General features: G+C 43.0%; 1 protein-coding gene across 1 annotated transcript in view; it reads right to left on the bottom strand.

The window, feature by feature from the left end:
• Nucleotides 1-949: 949 nt before the first annotated feature.
• Nucleotides 950-20,249, bottom strand: part of odad2 (outer dynein arm docking complex subunit 2) — a 56,674-nt gene continuing 37,374 nt past the window's right edge. The window contains exons 16-21 of the mRNA XM_049564741.1: nt 16,505-16,685; nt 16,338-16,399; nt 13,809-13,923; nt 8,938-9,126; nt 8,453-8,674; nt 950-1,235 (exon numbers count right to left, since the gene is read on the bottom strand). Of these exons, the coding sequence (XP_049420698.1) occupies nt 1,119-1,235; nt 8,453-8,674; nt 8,938-9,126; nt 13,809-13,923; nt 16,338-16,399; nt 16,505-16,685 (886 nt within the window). The 3' untranslated portion in view covers nt 950-1,118. The remainder of the gene's footprint in view (nt 1,236-8,452; nt 8,675-8,937; nt 9,127-13,808; nt 13,924-16,337; nt 16,400-16,504; nt 16,686-20,249) is intronic.

The following is a 20,249-nucleotide window of genomic DNA, read 5'->3' on the forward strand; positions in this document are numbered from 1 at the left end:
TGCCCAAACACAGACACACACACATCAAATTATTATTGCATCATCTAAATATGTACGGCATGGAAAAAGACAGGGTCATAATAAGGGACAAAGCCTTTTAAAAAAGATATACAGCAAAAAAAAACAACAAAAATGCTTTGGGGAAAAAGCGGAGCAATTTGTTGCATTTTCCCAAAAATCCATCATTAGATTGTTTTATAGTTGGTGCTGACTAAATGCCATGTAAGTGCTCCGGTACAGAGATGATCCCAACTGGCAAAATATCCACACTTTTTGTTTTCACAGACAAAAATAATGAGCTTGTTTGTAAAATATATTTTATTTTTATAATAACTACCCCTACAAAATCTGAAATAAACTGTGAGTAATGTGGAAAATCTTGATTTAAGTTCACTCTTCTACATAATATCTGTGCTGGAGACAGGACACACTATTGTGCTCCTAATTGTTACAGATATTTCTTTTCCACTTATGATAACAGCTTGAATTTATGTATTTATTTTATCATGTGGTATTTACACAGAACATTTGTGCAGACTCCCCGTGTTCCTCCAACAGCAACTTATTCTGTTTGTCTAAACGTCTCATTGTGTACAGACTGTATAAGAGGAGGTTGAGCAACCCAGGCAGATGTGGGTCTTGTTTAGATATTGTGGTCTCGTGTGGATTACTTAAGGAATGTTACTGCAGAGGATGCGGAGTGTTTCACGCTGAACGACGTATGGGGTATTTGGCGTGGGATCAAACGCGAAGGGAGCGTTTATTTTTTATCATCGCAGTCAGAGAGCGAGAAGAGGGCTTCCTAAAATGTTTGTATGAACTCGTGATGAGGTAGCTGATGGAAATGCGGAGCTTGGGATAAAAGTTCGCCGCAAGAACGGAAGCAGGAACGCAAATAAATACACTCATCAGTCAAGATAAAGCATTTTATTTAAAACCTTTTCTCAGATCATTTGATACAACATATTAAAAACACTTGTGGTGTTTAAATTTGTAACACTTTTCTCATACATATTATTTGAAGCTGTTTTCAAACACATATCGAAAACAAACCTTAAAGCCAGTGTCCAATAACACAGATGCTCAGGTAGATTTTTGCATGCTGTGATCATTGACTATCAATGAAATAAGAGGGCCTTCCTGTTAGCCAGGGCCAGTAGTCGGATGTTGCGCACACAGCCAGCAGCAGCTTCCTGGAGCATCTCATCATCAGAGCCCATGATGTGGATGAGGGGCTGTGGGAGTACAAAGGTCAGAGGTTACAGTCGGCAGCAGGAACTTACACTCAACATCCACAGGTGCTCAAACAGGTTGCATACTGTCATGTCAGCAACAGTTAAAGATCCATCAGTCTTGACTGACATATTGATTCAATGATCAACAATCTAATATCATCAATGCAAAGTGAAAATACCGATCCATATTATCTTTAGGATACGCCTTTATTTTGAAATTCTGCGTCACTGTCAAACAGCAAGAGGCAGATAACGTCAAGCCGCCAAGAAAAAGACGATGAACATGTCATTTACTCCAGAATAAATCAACAGTGTGGAAATATTTTGGATTTCAGAGAAAATACGGGTCAACAGACAAGCACATGCCACGTGTCAACAAAACAGTATTGAGATAAAGTACTCAGGAAACATTACGTACCTGCCTGGCCGGTCATCGCACTCTGCTAACTTGTGGCTACAGCAATATTAGCTGCTCTGTAGCAACAATTTTAGGCATGACAAATGGAAAAAAAGGCGCATGCAGGCTTAAATTCAACCGTGCTGTTCTGTCAGGAGATGCAGTGACTAACACCAACAGTGAGTAAGAAAGAGTCTTAATTATACATAGAATTTGTTGAGCTATGAGTGGAGGAAAAGTCTGCTAGCTGCTAGGCTAATTTATGCAATGTATAAGTGCTTATTAAACTAATAATGGGTGACTATCAAGAAATAATTAACTTGTCTGATCTTTGACAGTAATTATTTAGCTGAATTTGATACTTCTGTCAAAAGATCTTGTTGTTAGTCCACGTTTTATGGCTGTTGGGAGAACTTTGCCTTCAGGGTTTTGAGCCACACAGTCCTGAAGTTTTGGGAAAAGGATCAGGGTTTGGGTTGAAATGAAAAACTTCTTCCAGAAAGGACTTTATGACAGAAAGCCCTGGAGGCTTACTTACCCCATGTGCTGTTTTATGTGTCTTGGTGCGGTGAATTTAAAGTAGACTTTACCACACTTAACCGGTTACAATTATTTGTGTGTTGTTTTTATCTTTTATGGCCAAAAGCAAAAAAGAAAAGGGTGGAAGGTTCTCCTGTAATCGATGTTAAATGGGCAGATGATATCATCTCATATCGATCACAGGCCTCTGATTTGAATGGAATCAAAATCATAATGTGGCAGACTTTGTGATATCGACAAATATTGTATCGTTGTCCAATAAAATCGATAGAATATAGTACTGTGAAACTAGTGTTTACATCCCTATAGCACACTACCTCCAGCATGGCCTGCAAAGATATATGGTGGCTGTGTGGGGATAAAGCTGCACGTGTCCCTCTGTGAGTGTGTGTATGTGTGTGTATTCAGGGTGTGTGTGTGTGTGTGTGTGTGTGTGTGTGTGTGTGTGTCCCACTTTACCCTTCCAAACCATGCCTCAGCAAAGGGGTTACAGCTGCGAGCACACATGCTTCTGTAAGTTTGTTCAGATGAAAGTCGTGCAGGGGCAGGCTCGACATTAAAAACCTGAGCATGAACCGCACCACTTGACAGCCTTTCCGCCGCTCCAAAGGTCAGATTATATCCGACTATTAGTGGCTTGTGTAATGGATCTCGTTAGATCTTATTGCAGAACAAGGTTTTGCGCCCTCCAGAAATCTCTAGCTTTGGAAGTTTATTTTTTGGTTACATAAAACTGAACATTTAAAAGATTTCTCGTCTCTTATTATGCAGAAATAAGCAAAAAGGAAAACGCTGGATACATGAAATACCACTGAGTGGCATGTGTTTTGGAGGGGTGAGCTTTTTTTTTTCCTGTTTTATCTTCAACAAAATCACTACATTATGTTTGTGGGCGGCTGTGGGGTTGAGTCAAAATAAAAGTAAATGTAAGCATAAATACTCTGGTGCAATGGATGAATCTAAATTTGTTCAATGTGTGCTCCTTGGTAAAATCACAATGGTGTGCCACTGAGGTTTTCTAAGCCACACTTGCAATTATTTCGGATCGTCTTGTTTACATCCATAATGAACCAACGGCAACATTACATCCCTCAACTAAGCACTTAAGGACTCCCTGCTCCTAAACATAATGACGCTTTGATAAATACGCTAACTGCTGAGACGTCTGAGGCACTTTTAAGCCCCATATATCAAGGCCTTGTTCGCCACTGCATGAAAAGGGATTTTGAAAAAGATTTCTTTAACAAAGATCACGCTGCAGCAGGCTTACAAGTGGTGTTTGAAGAACATCGGGATTGTCTCCGTGGTTTCAGCGTGGCAATGTCACATCCCTGCGCAACACAGAGGACAATATCTAGACTGTCACTGTCAAAGGAAATGATCCAAGAGCTAAGCTCCTTTAAAACCTTCATCCAGCCACTGATTCACATTTAGTTAAAGGCAGCAGAATGATTCTAAAAGCTTCTGGCTTAACTCCACTTTTTCAGTTTCTCTCCCTCTTACTCAAAACTCCTCTATCCTGTTCGGCACTGGCTCCACATGTCAACATAGGAAGTGATGGGATTCCTTTGTGGGATACACACAAATGAAATGTCACTCACAGCTTGAAAAATCATCTTCAGTAAAGACGTTCAACAATAAGGATTGCCTGATTGTCTAGGGCAAGTAAAACGCCACGTTGGGCTTGTAAATCTGGCAAGTAAAACTGAATTAAACACATAGTTTTTTCTCGTCTCTGTTGAGAGTTGCACATGTGCACAGTACTGATTGGGCACTCATGAGAAAACGGTAGTGGGTAAAGACAAAGCTTGTGAGCTGAAGCGCAAGCAAGCATTTCAATTATCCTGGAAGCAGGAGTTTAATTGTGTGTCTGAGAGGGTGTGGGCGATAACCTGACAATATATTTAGCAGTTGCTGCAAGTTTGAGAGCAAAGCGGATAAAATTGGTTCATTTTTCATGACAATTAACTTTAGTTGTTGATAACTGCCAATAAATGAAACACTCTGTATAGGAGTGCATAAATATTGACTTTGTGCAAGTAGATTTTTTGACCCACATGCCTGACCGGGCAAGTGACATTCAACATTCACGTTGAACCCTGAATAATATTTTGTGTGCAGACCTAATCTCTGTCCAGCTGATCAGTGCTGAGGGCAACCTTGAGACTGTTTTGCTCTCATCGTCTTCATAATGCATGTCAGAGCAGAGCTGACACTGACCTCTCTCCATGTTACATGCAAACTTAAAGTCAGCAAACAGCAAAAGAAGCGGGGAGAAGACATTCCCAGGATTTTCAGCACCAAGATAAACAGTGAAAAGAAAACAGATGAAAGATGAGGTGAGCCAGCTTGTGTGTATGAGCACGAAGGGGCTGTGAACCTACAGCGCAAAACTGAGAAAATAATATCCTTCCTCCTGATTATAATCACATCATTTTGTGGAGAAAAAAGGCCCACAGCAGTCCAAGATGTCAGCTCCTCTCAATGCACCAGTGTCGAGGAGTATGTGTAAAACATTTGCCCGCAAGTTTTATATGATTTTTAAATAGCATCCAAAACACCTCTGAAAGCAAACTTACATCCACAGGCTCCAGAAAACATGCAGCTCACTAAACAAGTCACTTTTGTGAAAAGAGAGGATGCCTGAGAAGTGCCAGAGGCAGCGCTTTTGCCAACCTCATAGCATGTTATTCAGACGTCGCCAAATAAGGTCTCCCGAAGCGCACAGCTAGGCTAAGATAAGCGTGTCTCTCTTTGCTGCCTTTTGCTCTAGCTTGCTCTTTCCCTCCCAGCTGGGATCTCCAGGAATATAATACGCCACTTGTTAGATATTGCCTGACTGCGGTAACAAGAACACTTGCCCCTCGTTTGAAAACTGAATCGAGAGTTTTTGAGGTTTTTGCACTTCAGAGAGCTCCACTGAGTCCTGACCTCCAAGAAGGGAGCTGGGGAACACGCTCCCCACTGGCTGAGGAGTGGGGGAGCGTGTTCACACACACACCTTATCGCACATGGAGGTGTCACGGTGTTAAGTGCGCTCTGTTGGACCGCGTCTGCCCGCAGGAGTTCTGCTTTAAATTCCCCTGCGCCAGGTCTGACAACCATTATGGCTCCATCAACCCCCCCTCTATCCCAGCATTCCCATGTTTTAGACTCCACCGTGGAGGCAAACAGCACAAACAGACAGCAGTGTTCAGCTGGGCTGAGGGGAAGTTAGTGAGGGAAGTCAAGGTAAACAACATTCCCTGCAGCCTCCAGTGAGCCAGAGACTGTTAAGCTGCTTTTTCTGTGTCTCTAAAGAGGAAGAGGAAAAGGAGGGAGGGCTGCTTTCAAATCAGTGACTTTAAGGGGAAAGTTTCAGTCTGAACTTTAAGCCTCTGCAACCTGAAGAACACTGCTTGGCATTTCTGCTGCAGGCGCGAAGGAGAGGGAATTAAGTCAAAGGCTCTAAAACATTACACACCATGGATGTCAAAAACATGGTAGTCATAACAGAGCAGGCAGCACACAGCGCCTGTATCATCTGCTCACCACACCCACAACCTGAAGTCATGTTTCACACAAACCAACAGGAAACTGTAGAAGTAAACCTGTGATGCTCGGCTTGGTTCTCATTCCTTCCCTCACATTTGGTGTAATTTTGGCCTCCCCACAGCCTTACCGTGCACTTTCCCTCCTTTCCCTCTCTGACCGTGTAAGACAAGCAGAGAAGCAAAACAAACACTAACCGTGCCGGGGCAGGAGTGTGCTCATGGCAACAAAAGTGCAAACGTTTTTCTCATTTACATTAGTAAAAGCCTAAAATACATACCAGGACCTGGCGAACTATGCTCTGGAATGCCTTCAGTTGAAAATTACCAATAATTACCATCCGCATTTTGTAATTTTCATCAATTTACTTCACAAAGCTTTTCTTATGAAAGAGCCTCTATAATACAAATAGCTGGCTGAAGCTGTCTACAAGGATTTATGGTTTCAGCAAACAATCCCCAGTCCTTTTGGAAGCGATGTAAAGCGCGGGGAGCAGGCATGTTGATTTTGTACATGACACAAAATGAAGCACATCCGTATAAAACTGCGAGATACCAAGAGTGGATGTCAAATCAAACGGCGAGGGTGATTCATCTCTCAGGCTGAAACTCTCTTTTCCCTGGTATGTGTTTCCTGTGAGAGCGAGCACCTGAAGTCCTTTTCTCAAACAAGGTCCGATCTGAGACGCCGGCAGGAAAATATGTTTTTTAGGCAACAAAAGAACTTGTGAATGACGGCAGGTTGAGTCCAAAACAAATGAAAATGTTTTATTTAAAGAGGTTTAATACACATAGCATTTACACTAAATAATTTAATTGACTCTGGACCAAATTTGAAGGCTTTGGATGGTAGAATAAAAAGACTAAGACCAGTCACTAATGTGTTTTCCAGTGTAAAGTACTTTCTTTTCAATGCTTGATTTCCCCTGTGAATGTTAAGGGACTGGGCCATACACCATTAAGTGTGCTAGAGAGGAAAGTTACTTTCTAAACCAACTCTGGAATGAGAGAGACCTGCGCTTGTTCGAAATCATATACTGCACGCGCATGTTTTGAGAGCTTCTCAGTGGCACAGAAAAGCTCCTTGAAATACGGTTGCAATAATACGAGAGGCCGTCCAGAGTTTTACACGGGGCCGTAAATTAGACACAGGGCGCTGTATCAATCCTCGATAAACCTTCTCCAACCTATCCCGAACTATTGGGGATATTGTTCTAACACATTCTCTCTACCAGCTGCCTGTATATCATGAAGCGCATCAGTACGGTGCACGCTGAATCGAGGAGCTTGACAAGCTCTCACACTGTAATGTTTTCTCAGGGGTCAGGCAGGTAAGTATCAGCCTCCCTCCCAGACTGGCTGAGACCTCACCAGACTGAACAATGAGGCTGCCTGTGTTGTGTTTCCACTTCTGAGATTAAGAACAAATGCAACGCTGGTGCAGTTACGTGGCCTTTGGTAATTAAGCTCTTTAAAAGTCCAAAAATACATTATGGAGTAGTGTTGCAACTCTTAACTGGTACATTAATAAGGGCAAACACAGAGACAGATTAAAAAGGGTGGTATGTCTTGCATTTGCACACACGCTCACGCCCATACACACACACTGCAATGTCAAATATAGTCACACACACACAGAGCAAAGAAAGAGGGCATGTCCAGTTTTTGTCGTGGCTCAAACTACAAAAAGCATTCAGCTTAACGACTTTTGCAAATTGGACATAACTCTTTCGGAACACCCAATGTTCAGTCCAGCTACCAATTATGGCTCGTGTTGAACCACATGCGCTGTAACAGCAGATCAAGCTAAAGTACACCATTTAATGAACATGGGAAAAAAATATCTGGCTGCAATGGCAGAACCACTTCATAATTTATATCGCAGTTGTTATTTAGGGGGGGAAAAAGGATTTAAACTCACTGTGGCCACAAAAAGATTTCTCATGTGAAAGTCTGTCTGTGATTGAGTTAGAGAATAAGATAGCAATGTTTTCCCAAAATGCTGAAATATGGGTACATGATCATCTGTGACAAGACATCAATTACAGTGTAATCTCAACATAAAATCTCTACATCGCTGTCAGAGACAAACATAAACAGTCTCTGGAGCTGAGCATGGAAACAGCCCGACAGGCTCAAATGTTAGACAAAACAATGCTTGTTTCTTTTTGGAACAGTGCTACACAACTGCAATGATGAAGAAAGCTGGCGGATGTAGCTTTACAGAGTCGGGGGGGAAAAAACATTGTTCTTTTTTAGCCTTGAACAGCTCTGACCCCACTCTGTGGCCTGAACCATATCGCTGCTGCATTCTACCCTGATGTCCAGGAACAGCCCTTAGCAACAGTTACCCCCAGCTACAGCCCTTTGACTTGTGCTGTAATGGCATCTAGGGTCTACCGGAGAAATGGCACTGCGCACACACTGAGCTGTTTGCTTTTCTGAATTCCCATGATGGCTAGAAAGTGGAGTCATGTTTCCGCCGCTGAATAAAACCCACTTTGTTTCTGCTCCATCGGTCAAAGGCTCTGAAAATAGTCACAGCTTTTCAAAGTTTATTACTCAGTGTTTTTCACACATCGCTAAAACAAGGGTGATGGGAGGCCAGAGCACATTTTCCCCAATGTAATTATGCCAGATTTAGTCTCAAAAGCACCAAATAAACTAGAGAAATGACTACTTTGTAAATTAACTACAAAAAAGCAGCAGTAAGGAGTTATAAATCCGGCTTCAACAACACGACAACTGACCTTGACCACCCCTTTCTCATGCATGGTGATGCAATTGTTGGGGTCCTTGGACAGCTGGTACAGGGCCATGGCTGTGCTCTGGTGGACTGCCTTGTCTTTTGACTTGAGGTAACGCACCAAGGGGGCCACGGCTCCAGCATCACCGAAGGATGCCCTGTTGCTGCCCCACATGCAGCAGTGGCCGATGGCCTCAGCCAGGTGGCGACGGAGCCTGTCATCAGTCTGTGGAGAGGAGAACAGGATGCTATTGATCCCCAGAGGCCTGTCTGTACAATGCAGAGAATAACAAGCTCTGCTTCAGCTCTGCAAGAGACTCTTGGCAAAATCTAAAATGTTCTTCTCATTAGCTGGGTTTATGCTGCACGGAGTAAGAAAAGGCCAACTAAAATCCATTGTAAAGACAGTTATTTGTATATTGACAGTAACTGCAGTGCTGTTGAATAGTAAAACCTTGTTGTTTGTCTCCAGCAGTGAGGTGTACTTACTGTGTTAGTCAACTTGGCCAGCAGCGGGACTACCCCGTGATCAGTAAGCACTGCCAGGTTCTCCTTGTCTTTGGCTATTTTGGCGATGGCGGCGCAAATGCTTGCCAGCACCTCGTTGTTTGTTGACTTCAGCAAATTAACAATCAGTTCCAATCCACCGACAAGGGAGCGCACCATTTCCCCTGCATCCTATAGTCAAAGAGTCTGTTATTAGCTGGTGCTCTGTCAAAATGAACGAGGAGGATGATGAAGAGGGAGGTAGGGTAATGAGGAGGAAAGGAAAGAGGAGAGGCAGGCAGTGGCATGTGAGCGAAGCAGACAAAACAAAGGGCACTAAATAAGTACAAACAAAGTATTCTCATCAGGCAACAATCAAAGTCCCATCAGTGCAAACTAACCAGTAGAGCTATCTTTATCTGTGTAAAACAGATGCCTTCAACACTAACAACACCCTGTTGTGGTTCTGGGCGAACAAGCAATAAGTTTGACATCTTTGTCAGCCTCTCCTCCTCTCACCCTCACTTGTCATAATGAAGATGACACATAGAATTTAGAGCTTAGAGGTGACATTTAAGACGTCTGCCTCAGACTGACACAGCGTAGACTCAAGGCTTCATGGTTTCAGTTCATGGCACCAGCTGGTACCACAGGACTCCCAGCCACTTATGGGGCAATGCGTACCAAACCAACAGGCTGGTAGGGAGTGCTGAGAGAACCACAGCGGAAGGGCTGGCAGAGACGCTTGCTTCAGTATGGCTTGGCACATCAGGCTGCTGTTTAAAATCACAACGCACCATATCGCCAGCCGCGGGAGAATACATCAAGGTGGCCGCGTCTGTAATGTTCAGTGCTTTGAAAATAGAACAGAAATTTTAAGCATACAATTATGGACGACTAGATGCAGATCACAAAGCACGCTTAATTTGAGTCTGTTTCGACATCAATCTACATGTCCAGAGAGGATTTATTATGGGCACTGTATGGTTGTTCCTCATTCCATAAATTAAGGGATTTCATCAAATTCGGCAGTGACAAAAGCAGAAGCTGATTTACAGTTTTAGTGAACAGCTACTTTGGGAGAGCTGGATGCTCTGTTGTGTTGTCCTCTTTAACAGAGAGCTCACAGCTGAGATCAGGCCAGAGTGCGGTGTATGGGCCCTGTGATGCCGTGCCAGAGGATGAGCCATGTGTGCAGTGCAGGGTAGGGAGGGAGGGAGGGAGGGGTGCCGGGGCCAGGAGCTGACCCCCCGACACACAGGAAGCCCTTCCTCAGGAATACTGATGACGGCTGGCCGGGAGTCCCTGCGACAGAGGAAGCTCTCTCAAGCCACCAGCTGCGATAGACTAGCCCGAATCTCTTTCATGGCCTGGACGGGCCCCCAGATCTGAAAACCGCAACATTATGAGGCTGAACACGGAAAGGCCTCTCTTGCTATCCTCTCTCTCTCTCCCCTCCTCTTACCCTGGATGAAATGAAATAGAAAACACATTATCTGCTGTGCGTGATCTCGAGCTGAGGGGAGCAAGCCAAGCTCAGACTGGCAGAAGCGTGCCCTGACCCCGTCTCTGGAGCAATCAGGCTTCTATAACATACATGGCTATAATGTAAGGGAAAAATAAATCAAGCATCTAAATGTGCGTCTGCGTCCAGGCAAATTAATGATACACCCCATTACGTGTGACTGGGAGGGTTCTACTTCCTTGATTGGAGAAAAAAGATAATTGAATGATTCACTGCTAAGTCTTTATAGTACTTGTATGGTACTAAGTGAGTTTAAGAGCACAGCGTCTGTCTGTGTCTGTGGAGGGGCAGCAGTGCTGTATAGAGCATCCAGCAGATGCATTTATACCACGGCTCTCTCATAAATTCACTATGGAACTGCTAACACAAACCACATGGGGTTTTTATCTAAATAACGACTGCACCGAAGCAGCTGTATCAGGTTCCTCAGCTCGATGGGCCGAGAGCACTATTTAGCTCTTGTCATTGCCCCTGTCCCAAGAAAATCACCCAAAAAGCATGTTCATGAATTTCCCTCAAAATTGGCACACTGACGTCCAGACAAACATTGTCAAACTTTGTTAGCGCTCAATAGTGGGTCCACAGGCCCCCCTCTCTCCCTCCATATGGTTGCCATGCATCATTTTCGCTACACTTCTGGGCCAGAGAAATTCCAGCCAGAAAAAAGAAAAGGGCTTCACCCCCAAGACACCTGTCTGGGCCCAATATATCTGTTTAAACTTAACCAGATTGTCCCACTGACAAGCTGTTTACCTTAATCACAGCGATAATCTAATAGAACAACATTACGTTCGTAGTTGGAAGTGATACAAGTGCTCAGAGGATCAAAGACCTGCTGATGTGTAACTGAAATTAGAGTTGACTGACAACGCTGTTGTTTAGGACGCAGCTAAAGGACTGTGACGATGGCACAAAGGGGCTCAGAACGTTTAAAACAGTACTCCACTAATTCAGTATTGCATAACTTTGTCTGAATCAAGATGGACTGTTTTGAATAATGTATGAAAATCAATGCAGCAAAACCAGTGATATCTTTTTTCTTATTCCACGCATTCTTCTTCTTTGTCAAAACTAGACCACAAACAGCTCGGCTGTGGCCAATGCAGACTCGAGCCACTAGCCTCCAACAGAGATGAGGAGCAGGCTACAGAGGTCTGGTAATCTCACTCCACACCCATAGATTGTTTGTCATTTTCAAACTAGGCTTCGGGCCTGGCCAACACTGACTCAAGTGACATGAGAAGATTTATGAGACTTCACACAGCTCCCTCTGGAGCCACAGGAGACGTAACACATTATTTTTCACGTACATGTAGTCGTACTGACCAACACCTACATGTGGACTTAGATGTGTAAAATATTTTCTTTATGTCCCCCTCCACTAAAAGATGTGTTTTTCTGATGTTTATGTCCCCTTAAATGTCTGACACTGACAATACAGACTTGTATCTGCACAAAGATTATCCCTTGAGAGGTGTTTTTACCTTCCACTACTGAAGGGAGCAAAGTCTGTGCACCTCTCTAATATTTAAAAATTCAAATGTACACTGGTCAAGCTAGATAAAGTGCCTCAGGATTAATTCCTAAAACTCGTAATTAAGTTAGCACTTTTTCCCTCCCTGTTCCCTCATCTTGAAGTCAGTGGGTATTTGGTTAGGCACCTGATGTAAGGTCTGTTGGTAACACAGGCTTAAGAGACTTTCATGTTTTGTTCTACGACATAAAATACGTCAGTAAATACCCATTCATGAATTTTGAGGCTTTTATGTGTCTTAAAAAATGCAGTTGCTAACAAGTGGCTGAATGAGGCTAGAGAACATCATCATGCTAGGACATCATACATGGCTTTGTTGTGATGGTAACGTCAGCTTAATGTTAGCTTTTTACTTCTGGTGGGTGCATTTAGGCTTCAAAAACCATAAAAGTCGTGTTCATTTGTGAAGATTATCTTGATGAATAAATCTTTTAAGTATCATAAATGTTTGTTTGTCACAGAGCTTATTTTCTGCAGTAATCCAAAATCCAATGGAAGAATCCCATGGGCTTTTTGACGAGGGAACAAGTGAGATGCTAACTTCTGGATGCCAACTTCACTGGAGTGCTCTTTTAAGTATGTCGCTAAAACAAAAGCCAATCGCTGACTAATACAGGAAATACACATCAGCAGGGGATCAGACTTTGACACAACATCAGTGTGTGAACTTGAGAGAGAACAGAGTTTGCATTTGTGTAGTGACATTTTTGACAGCAGATATGGAAGAGTGTGCAGTTTTTGGATGTAAACCGGACCCTGGAGCTTCCTTCCAGTATCTATATATATATATACTACTATACTATATATATATATATATATATATATTACTGTATGTCTAGCAACCACTAATGCTGTGTCAGCCACTGCCAGTTAGCCTACAAGCTAACAAACAACATTAACATATAAAAGATGCTAACTAAGGCTCACGCGTGTGGCTGGATCTCGCCAATGTTTCCTCTAATGCTAGCCATCTTGATGCACACTGTTCTTTCAGCAGTCAACCTAGCTAGTCTTGCACAGCCAGACCCATCTTCATACTCTGTTGTAGCGCCATGCCATCTCTGGAAAAAGCGAAAAGCTGAAGCAAAACCTACGGCAAGCAGTGGGGCTGAGGCCAGATCCAGAGTTTCTTTTCTGTTTTGTTTTGATTTGTTTAGTTTTAGTCAAACAAAATATTAATGATAGATTATTTCCACATACTTTAAAATGTGACAGGTGGTGAACTTTAAATAAAATGTGCCATGTTTATGGACCTTTAAAATTTATTAGATGCAGATTTCTATCTAAAATTGTATACTTAGTATTCATGGCCATGTTGCGAGTTCCAAGGCATTTGTGCAGTGCTTTCATTAGATGAGTGGGTTCACAGAAACTGTCAGGTACCCTATGTTCTATGTGTGGATTGTCTGTCTCTGTAACTAGTAGCATGTTGAGGGAAGATTTTCAGCAGGGAAATCAGAAGCCATGCCACAGGATATTACACAGTCTTTCTCTCTGCCTGCTTCCCAATTCACCAATCCCAGTGTGCCAAGGAGGCCTCTCTGCTTCATATTAGCCCGAGGTTCATGTAAGCCCCCTCTGACACAGCTCTGCCCCTGCTAACCTCCCAGCAGCAGCAGGTTGGAGGGAGAGCTTTAGAGACAAGCATGGTGATATAAGCAGGCTTCTGTTTTGTGAGCGGGATAACCCTTAATTCTGAAACGACACGAACTCTGCAGACCTCTTTGATTTAGAGGCAATCTGTGTGCCTTTGGTGTGCTTCGCTTGCACACACAGGACACGCGCAGAAGACGAATGAACTTCAGTGTGCCGTACCTTTGCATTCTTAATGCATGGACAAAGGGCCCAGGCAGCACTGGACTGAACATCTGCACTGGGGTTCTTTAATAAGGACCACACCAGGCGGACTCCATCAAGCTGGTCAATGATTCTGTAGGGAGAGAGACAGAGAGTAGTGTGAGAAGTAGAGATGAAGGGAAAAAGGAGAAAGGAATGAACATGGAGCAAAGACAGTATTACATTGTGATTTCACTGAGATCTTGCATTAAACATCATTTTCTGCTTGAAAGATTTAACAGTGTAACTTATTTGATTTTGTTTGTTTCTCAGAGCTCTGGCTGTATCAGCCTGGCCGGCAGCAAGTTCAACACAAGTACAGCCAAGTGGGATCAAAGCATCTATTGATTTCAGCACTGGCTCTTCATCAGAACTTTGTCTTCGGTCCTCTCAGTTCCTCCTCAGACCTGAAACTGTCAGCTCACTCAAGTCACTCTCCGTTCGAAGAGCTCAGCGTGGCGTGGGCCAGAGGTTTATGCACATACGTCTGTGTATAGTTCTTCATACATGGATTTATAAATAGAAAGTGAGACAAACTTACACTTTATGTTGGTGGCTTGTTTTTCAACCAGAGCCAAAAAGAGGACCTCTTTCCAAATCAAACAGAGCCAGAGACAGGTCGCTCTATATTTCATAGGGTCTGAGTGAAGTTTACTTAGGCATGAACTGTATTTCATGTCGTACACATGACTGTAGTCAAAACTGCAGTCAGGCTCTGGGAACCCAAAGAATTACGCCACAGTGCACCCGTTGTCTGGTATAAATAACATGTAACGTGTTCCCCATGTGTGCTTCCACCAACAAGGCCGACATTGAATGCTGTCATAATTACTTAAACACTCCCTAATCACAGTATCTCCGTGACTGGCAACGAGCGAATACTCATCAGGGACGTCCCCTGCGCCATCTGTCTTCCGTTTGCACATAAATCAGTCTACAGGGATCATAACATCAGATCCCAGTCTGCAGGGCCTCCTAAATCCAGACCAAAAACAAAAGTGAAGCGTCATATCATCCGCCAAAACAGCTCTGTCTTCCCATGAAGCAGGTATGAAACAGATTAGCAATGAAGTCGCAGCTGACAGTGATGGATTAGAGGAGGAGACCACAAACCCTGGAGGCATTAAACAACGTGTGTTCACTCTTGTAGCTACACAGGATTCACTGGAGGAAGTGCTATGTCATTAACCGCACACTGCCTACTGGTTGAGAATGAAAACAAACACACGAGTATTTCATGGAAAACTTGAAAGTGATCGGTGTTTGTTTTGGGCTCTCAGTAGTTATAGATGACCTGCATGAAAATGATGATGAGAGAATGATTGCGCTGATCAACAGGAGATGGTATTAGAGACAAAGTTTCTGTTGGTGGGATGAAGTCATGTTAACTGACAGGACTGTTGTAGCTAACTGTGTGGTATCATGCATACATATTCATCATCATATTTGTTAGCAAGCCAAACACCGTCTAATCACAGGGATCTGAAAAACAGTGTTGGGTCAGAGCAGGAAACAATCAAATGTGAGTTATGTTAATTGCTCTGCAAACTACTGTACACACATGTCTCAAAATAAGCCATGGCCACAAAACATACACAACATACAAGCGGCCGCTGAAATAAGAACTCTCTGTTTACAGCGAAGTCCGCCGGCTGAAAAACGACAAGGTCTGGCCTAAGTATACATAACGTGAGAAAACATGGGGAACATGTTGAGTCAAACACTTCTCCTCTTGTGTGAAGTTTACCACAGTTAGTGGCTTTATTTTGCCATGCTTCACTTTTATTGAACCCCTTGGTTTTTTCCTCCAAACAATTGTAATAGGCTCACATGGTAGCATTAACAGCTAACAATGTAAACTCAGAGTTGTGTTTGTGTCCAGTGCTAATTAAGAAGGGTCTTGTAGTCCATAACAGCCTCGTAAAAGCAACGAGACACAGATGGAAGCTCCACAATGTTCTGCAGTCTTGAGGGTGAGGTTACATGAACACAGAACAAAGACTGCTCTGGACTGTGGTTCACTGTGTTTTCCCAGCCATGTAGTCTTGGACAGGGTACGGCTTTAGGTATGTTCGTCTGACCAGCTCAAGTCCTGACGGTGACCACAAAGCTATAGTAAAGCACCGGGAATTAAACCACAACTGTATTTAACACAGCAGGTACAATAAACAAAGCTTTTAAAATCTGTCATTAAGTTGGGGATGAAAGAGAAAAGTACCTGCGTAATTACAAATTAAAAGAACATAGATTTCTTTAAGCATCAGCCCATGACAGGTTAATGATACTGTGTTTGGATCCTAGAATTGGTGTCATTCCCTTGTCAAAACATAAGACATAAATACACAGCCAAGAATATGTGTTTGGAGGTAATTCGGTAATGACAGTGAGCAAGCCACTAATGACATTTTAAGAGACACCTCACATCGGGCTGTTTGCCTAGTGTAAACTGTACTCTAAATGTCCAAGACCATATTAGCTGGTTGGATATGCTGGAGGAGACAGACTTACGCCATGTTGTTCATATCTGTAGCACAGGCGCCCACTGCCTTGGTTACATTCACGAGCAGCGCCTGGTAAAGTGACAAACAGAATGTACACACATGAATCAGTGCGCTGAAGGAGCAGGGTTTGAAGATGAGATTATCCTTTATGCAGTGCGGGAAAATTCAACATGCCTGGTTTGTTCCAGTGAGCAGGTTCACAAGTGACTTGATGCCTCCACACTTGCGGATGGTGGCCTTGTTGGCAGGTATCTGGGCAAATTCTCCGAGGGCTCCCACCACATTTACAAGCACCTCTTCAGGCTGATCAGTCAGTAGGCCAACCAGGGTCTCCAGGGCTTTGTACTCCTGGAACCTTTGAAAGGTGGAAAAGAGGGGCATCAATTCATTGCTTGACATAGTTACAGCTACTGAGAGATCAATGAACAAGAAAAAAGACGAGTTTACAGACAAGCTAGTGGCTGAAAGGTGCTTTGAGCTAAATGCTAATGTCACCATAACATGTTGATGTTAAGCAAGTTATAACGGTTACCACATGTTCACCAACTTAGCTTACTGTGTTAGTATGCTGTTAGCCAAGAAAGCTAACAGTCTACAGCTCAAGGAGGCTGTACTTGGGCGTAGTGGTCCTTTGCATCAACAGTGAAACATCTTAGTTTCCATGTTAGCATGCTAACATTTGTTAATTTATGAGGAGAGAATGTTAAAGGTTAATAGGGTTCACCCCAAAGGAGAAATGTGTTCATGTACAAAATTTCATGGGAATCAAACCAATAACTGTGGAGCCAATTCCTTCAAAACCACAACCTCATGGTGGCACTATATAAAAAGTCAAACAATTGTAAAATCTTTTAGGGTTACATGAACTGGGAACACTTTGACTGTGGTGTTGTGATGCTAGATGAAAAGTCAGGGGATCATCAAAGTCCTTATGATTCATCTTCTAGGGACCACAAATGTCTGTAAAACTTCTCCAACCATATAGCTGTTATATTTCAGTCTAGACCAAAAACATGATCTCATCTCTACTGGTCATATTTTGACACGGAAGCCCTCGGAATCACTGTTATGACACCAGGGGCAGCCTTGTGCATTGTATCTTGACAAAGAGGGGGTCGTTGGATCTTGTGGTAGAAGGGGGCAGCAATAAGTCACCTGATTTGACTCACATGAATAAGAAGAGGTCGGCTGTTAGGTCTCAGCAACAAAACCACTTGATCAGAGTTAGAAAAAGATTGTGGTTGACGTTATTCACGTGAGTCGTCTCACATCACTAATGCCAAATGGGACCAAATAACTTAAGGCTTTCTTTTTTTCCACATGGACACAAACATCAGTCTCCTGTATCAAAGTCCTGTCCTTGTTGGATCAATCCACCTCCCTTCCAGCCCAGCCTATGTGGATTTTCATCCTCTTTACACTGCGCCCATTGCTCTGAAGGTCTAATAATAACATGGAGGGGCTTACATTGGAGCTGTTTGAAAGCCTGTCCTGTCTCACTTTAAATGGTGCCCTCGACATCATTATAGTGGTGTCAGGGACACTGCCCAGACAGTGTATTCTGATGCCCTGGGAGTAAGACCAGGCTTAGATCACTGTGATGCACTGATTAGCTGACAGACCCACCGTCAGACTGAGCATGGTGCCATCACTTGAGCCTGTCGAGTAACAAGTAGTAGCTACAGTGCCCTCAGCCACATGGGCACAGATCTCTTACTGTAACTCAGCAGTAGGCAGTTTTCCCACGGCTGCTCACAGTTGTCCCTTGTTGTACTTTGCATAACCAAAGCTTTGCTGCGGCTTGGAAACTCTCCCTCCCTCCTTTGCTGTGATTTTGCCTTGTTTGCCAATGCTATAGAGTGGTAAACTACAGTAAACATTTAAAAGGGATATAATGCGGTTGCAAGAAACCTCAACAAACCTCTGATGTACAGTTAAGTTGTACGACTGTTTTTATTCACAGTTACGGTTGCTGGCATCATGGTCCGTAAGCTATTGTAGATGGCCAAGGTCATTTGGTTTTGGTCAGGGTCCACCGACACACAGCCTATTCTTGCAAGTGAAAACACTGCTAATGAACAGAGAAGCTGCCAAAGTTAACTTCAGTGAAATTCAACATTAAAAAAAACAATGGTTTTCCTATGCCATCACTGAAGTGTCATCTGCAGCTGAGTACAGTAGAATTATCGTGTAATCACAGACATAACTTTTGATAAATGAATGGTAAGTCATGCCTATTTTTGTTAAGCCAATCCCAGCTGAAGTAATTACGTGATGGCAAAAGTAACATTACACAAGGCCGCCTGAAGCGGCTTCTACTGCAAACACTGGGCTCCACACAAGAGGAAGCTTATTAAAGCCTGTCAGAAGACACAGGAACCACAGTGGGGCTTCTGTGCAGCAGATTTTTATGATTGATTGTCTGCCTTTTCCTTTTCCCATCCTTCTACACTGGTCACATACTCAACAAAGTGTGGAAAGCTTAAATGCTGACTTTTATACCAAACTGGGTTTTTACAAAGGCCAAAGTAAAAGTAAGACATTTCAGGGACCCAGAGATACATAGCATGGTTGTTCAACCTGAAATTTAACAGACAGATTGATCTATTTTGTTTGAAAGGAAACAGCAGGGCAGTGAATAACTTGGGTGAGCACAGAGCTATTGTGAGGTAAGGAGAAGTATCATTTGGAGTGGCAATTATGGAGTGCTCATCATGGGGCTGGAACAGAGGTAAGATGGTGGGGTAGTCAGTAATTGGAAGCGAACCCCACAATCTTGACCCCAAACATTACTGCGCTGGCAAATACAGTCTGAGACTTGGCAGTCGGGACTTTCCATTGCAAAGTTATTCCCTCACTCTTTTGTTAAGGCTTTTTACAACATTTTTGTGTGTCCATAACACCTCAGTATACAGACTCAAGGGACCGCATATCGATGTGTCCATAAATCTGCACAAAATAATGTTTCAGTGTTTCCATGCTGGACTTTTACAAAGGCATTTTCATGGTACATATAGCTTGGCCCAGGTGAAGCGCTCTCTGTAATGTTGGAAGTCCTGCGAAAAAACATGCACTTTTTGTGGTCTTAAAACAAACACACTTAAGTTATGAATGTAATTATATTTCAGGGCATCAATCATCTCTCATTTTGATGCATCATTAATCAGGAAAATGGCTAACACATGCAGCTACTTGTCTTGAGTGGAGGTCCCCAACCTCTATACTGTCCAGACCACGCAAATCATCAGTTACGTAAAAGAAAAAATTATGTTGTTCGCAGTGGGCCACAAGGTCTGTTTCATTTGACCAACTCAAGAGAAAAAAAAAAAATCCACTCTGGCCTCTCGTTATTGCTGTAGCAAAATATATTCCAAAATGATTTTCATTTCAGAGCACCACTCACCTATGATTGATTCTGAAATGAGCGCATGGCCCTAAAACCCTGTTACCATTAGCAGCGTTTCCTTTTTGACAGTAATGATTCGGTCCCTTCATTCCAAGCCTTTGCCTGACCTAGACGTTTTAAGTGATTCAAATAAGCCTGAGAGAGTATGAAAAAACAGATCCACTTACACATTAGAGTGCGTATTAAAAACATTTGCTGTGCATCATGCTGGTTTCCTCTCGAGGAGGTGGCCAAATTTCACCTCCCATCACACCCAAGTGTGCACATCATCCAAAAAACAAAACATAACACACGCAGGAAAGACGCCACGAAATGAGAACTCTATTATGGCACTCTCGCTAAGATTGTGACATGTTAAATTTAGAGTGGGGCAACCAAAGTGTTTTTTAGTGTTTGTAAATGAAGTGTCACTAAACGTGGCTTACATGTGATTAATGGCATAATTATAATTATTTCTATTATTGTTATTATCAGTAGTAATAGAAGTGCTTTACATAGCAACGGTGTGACAAG

This window comes from Epinephelus fuscoguttatus, linkage group LG21, assembly GCF_011397635.1.
Source record: "Epinephelus fuscoguttatus linkage group LG21, E.fuscoguttatus.final_Chr_v1".
NCBI classification, from domain to species: domain Eukaryota; kingdom Metazoa; phylum Chordata; class Actinopteri; order Perciformes; family Serranidae; genus Epinephelus; species Epinephelus fuscoguttatus.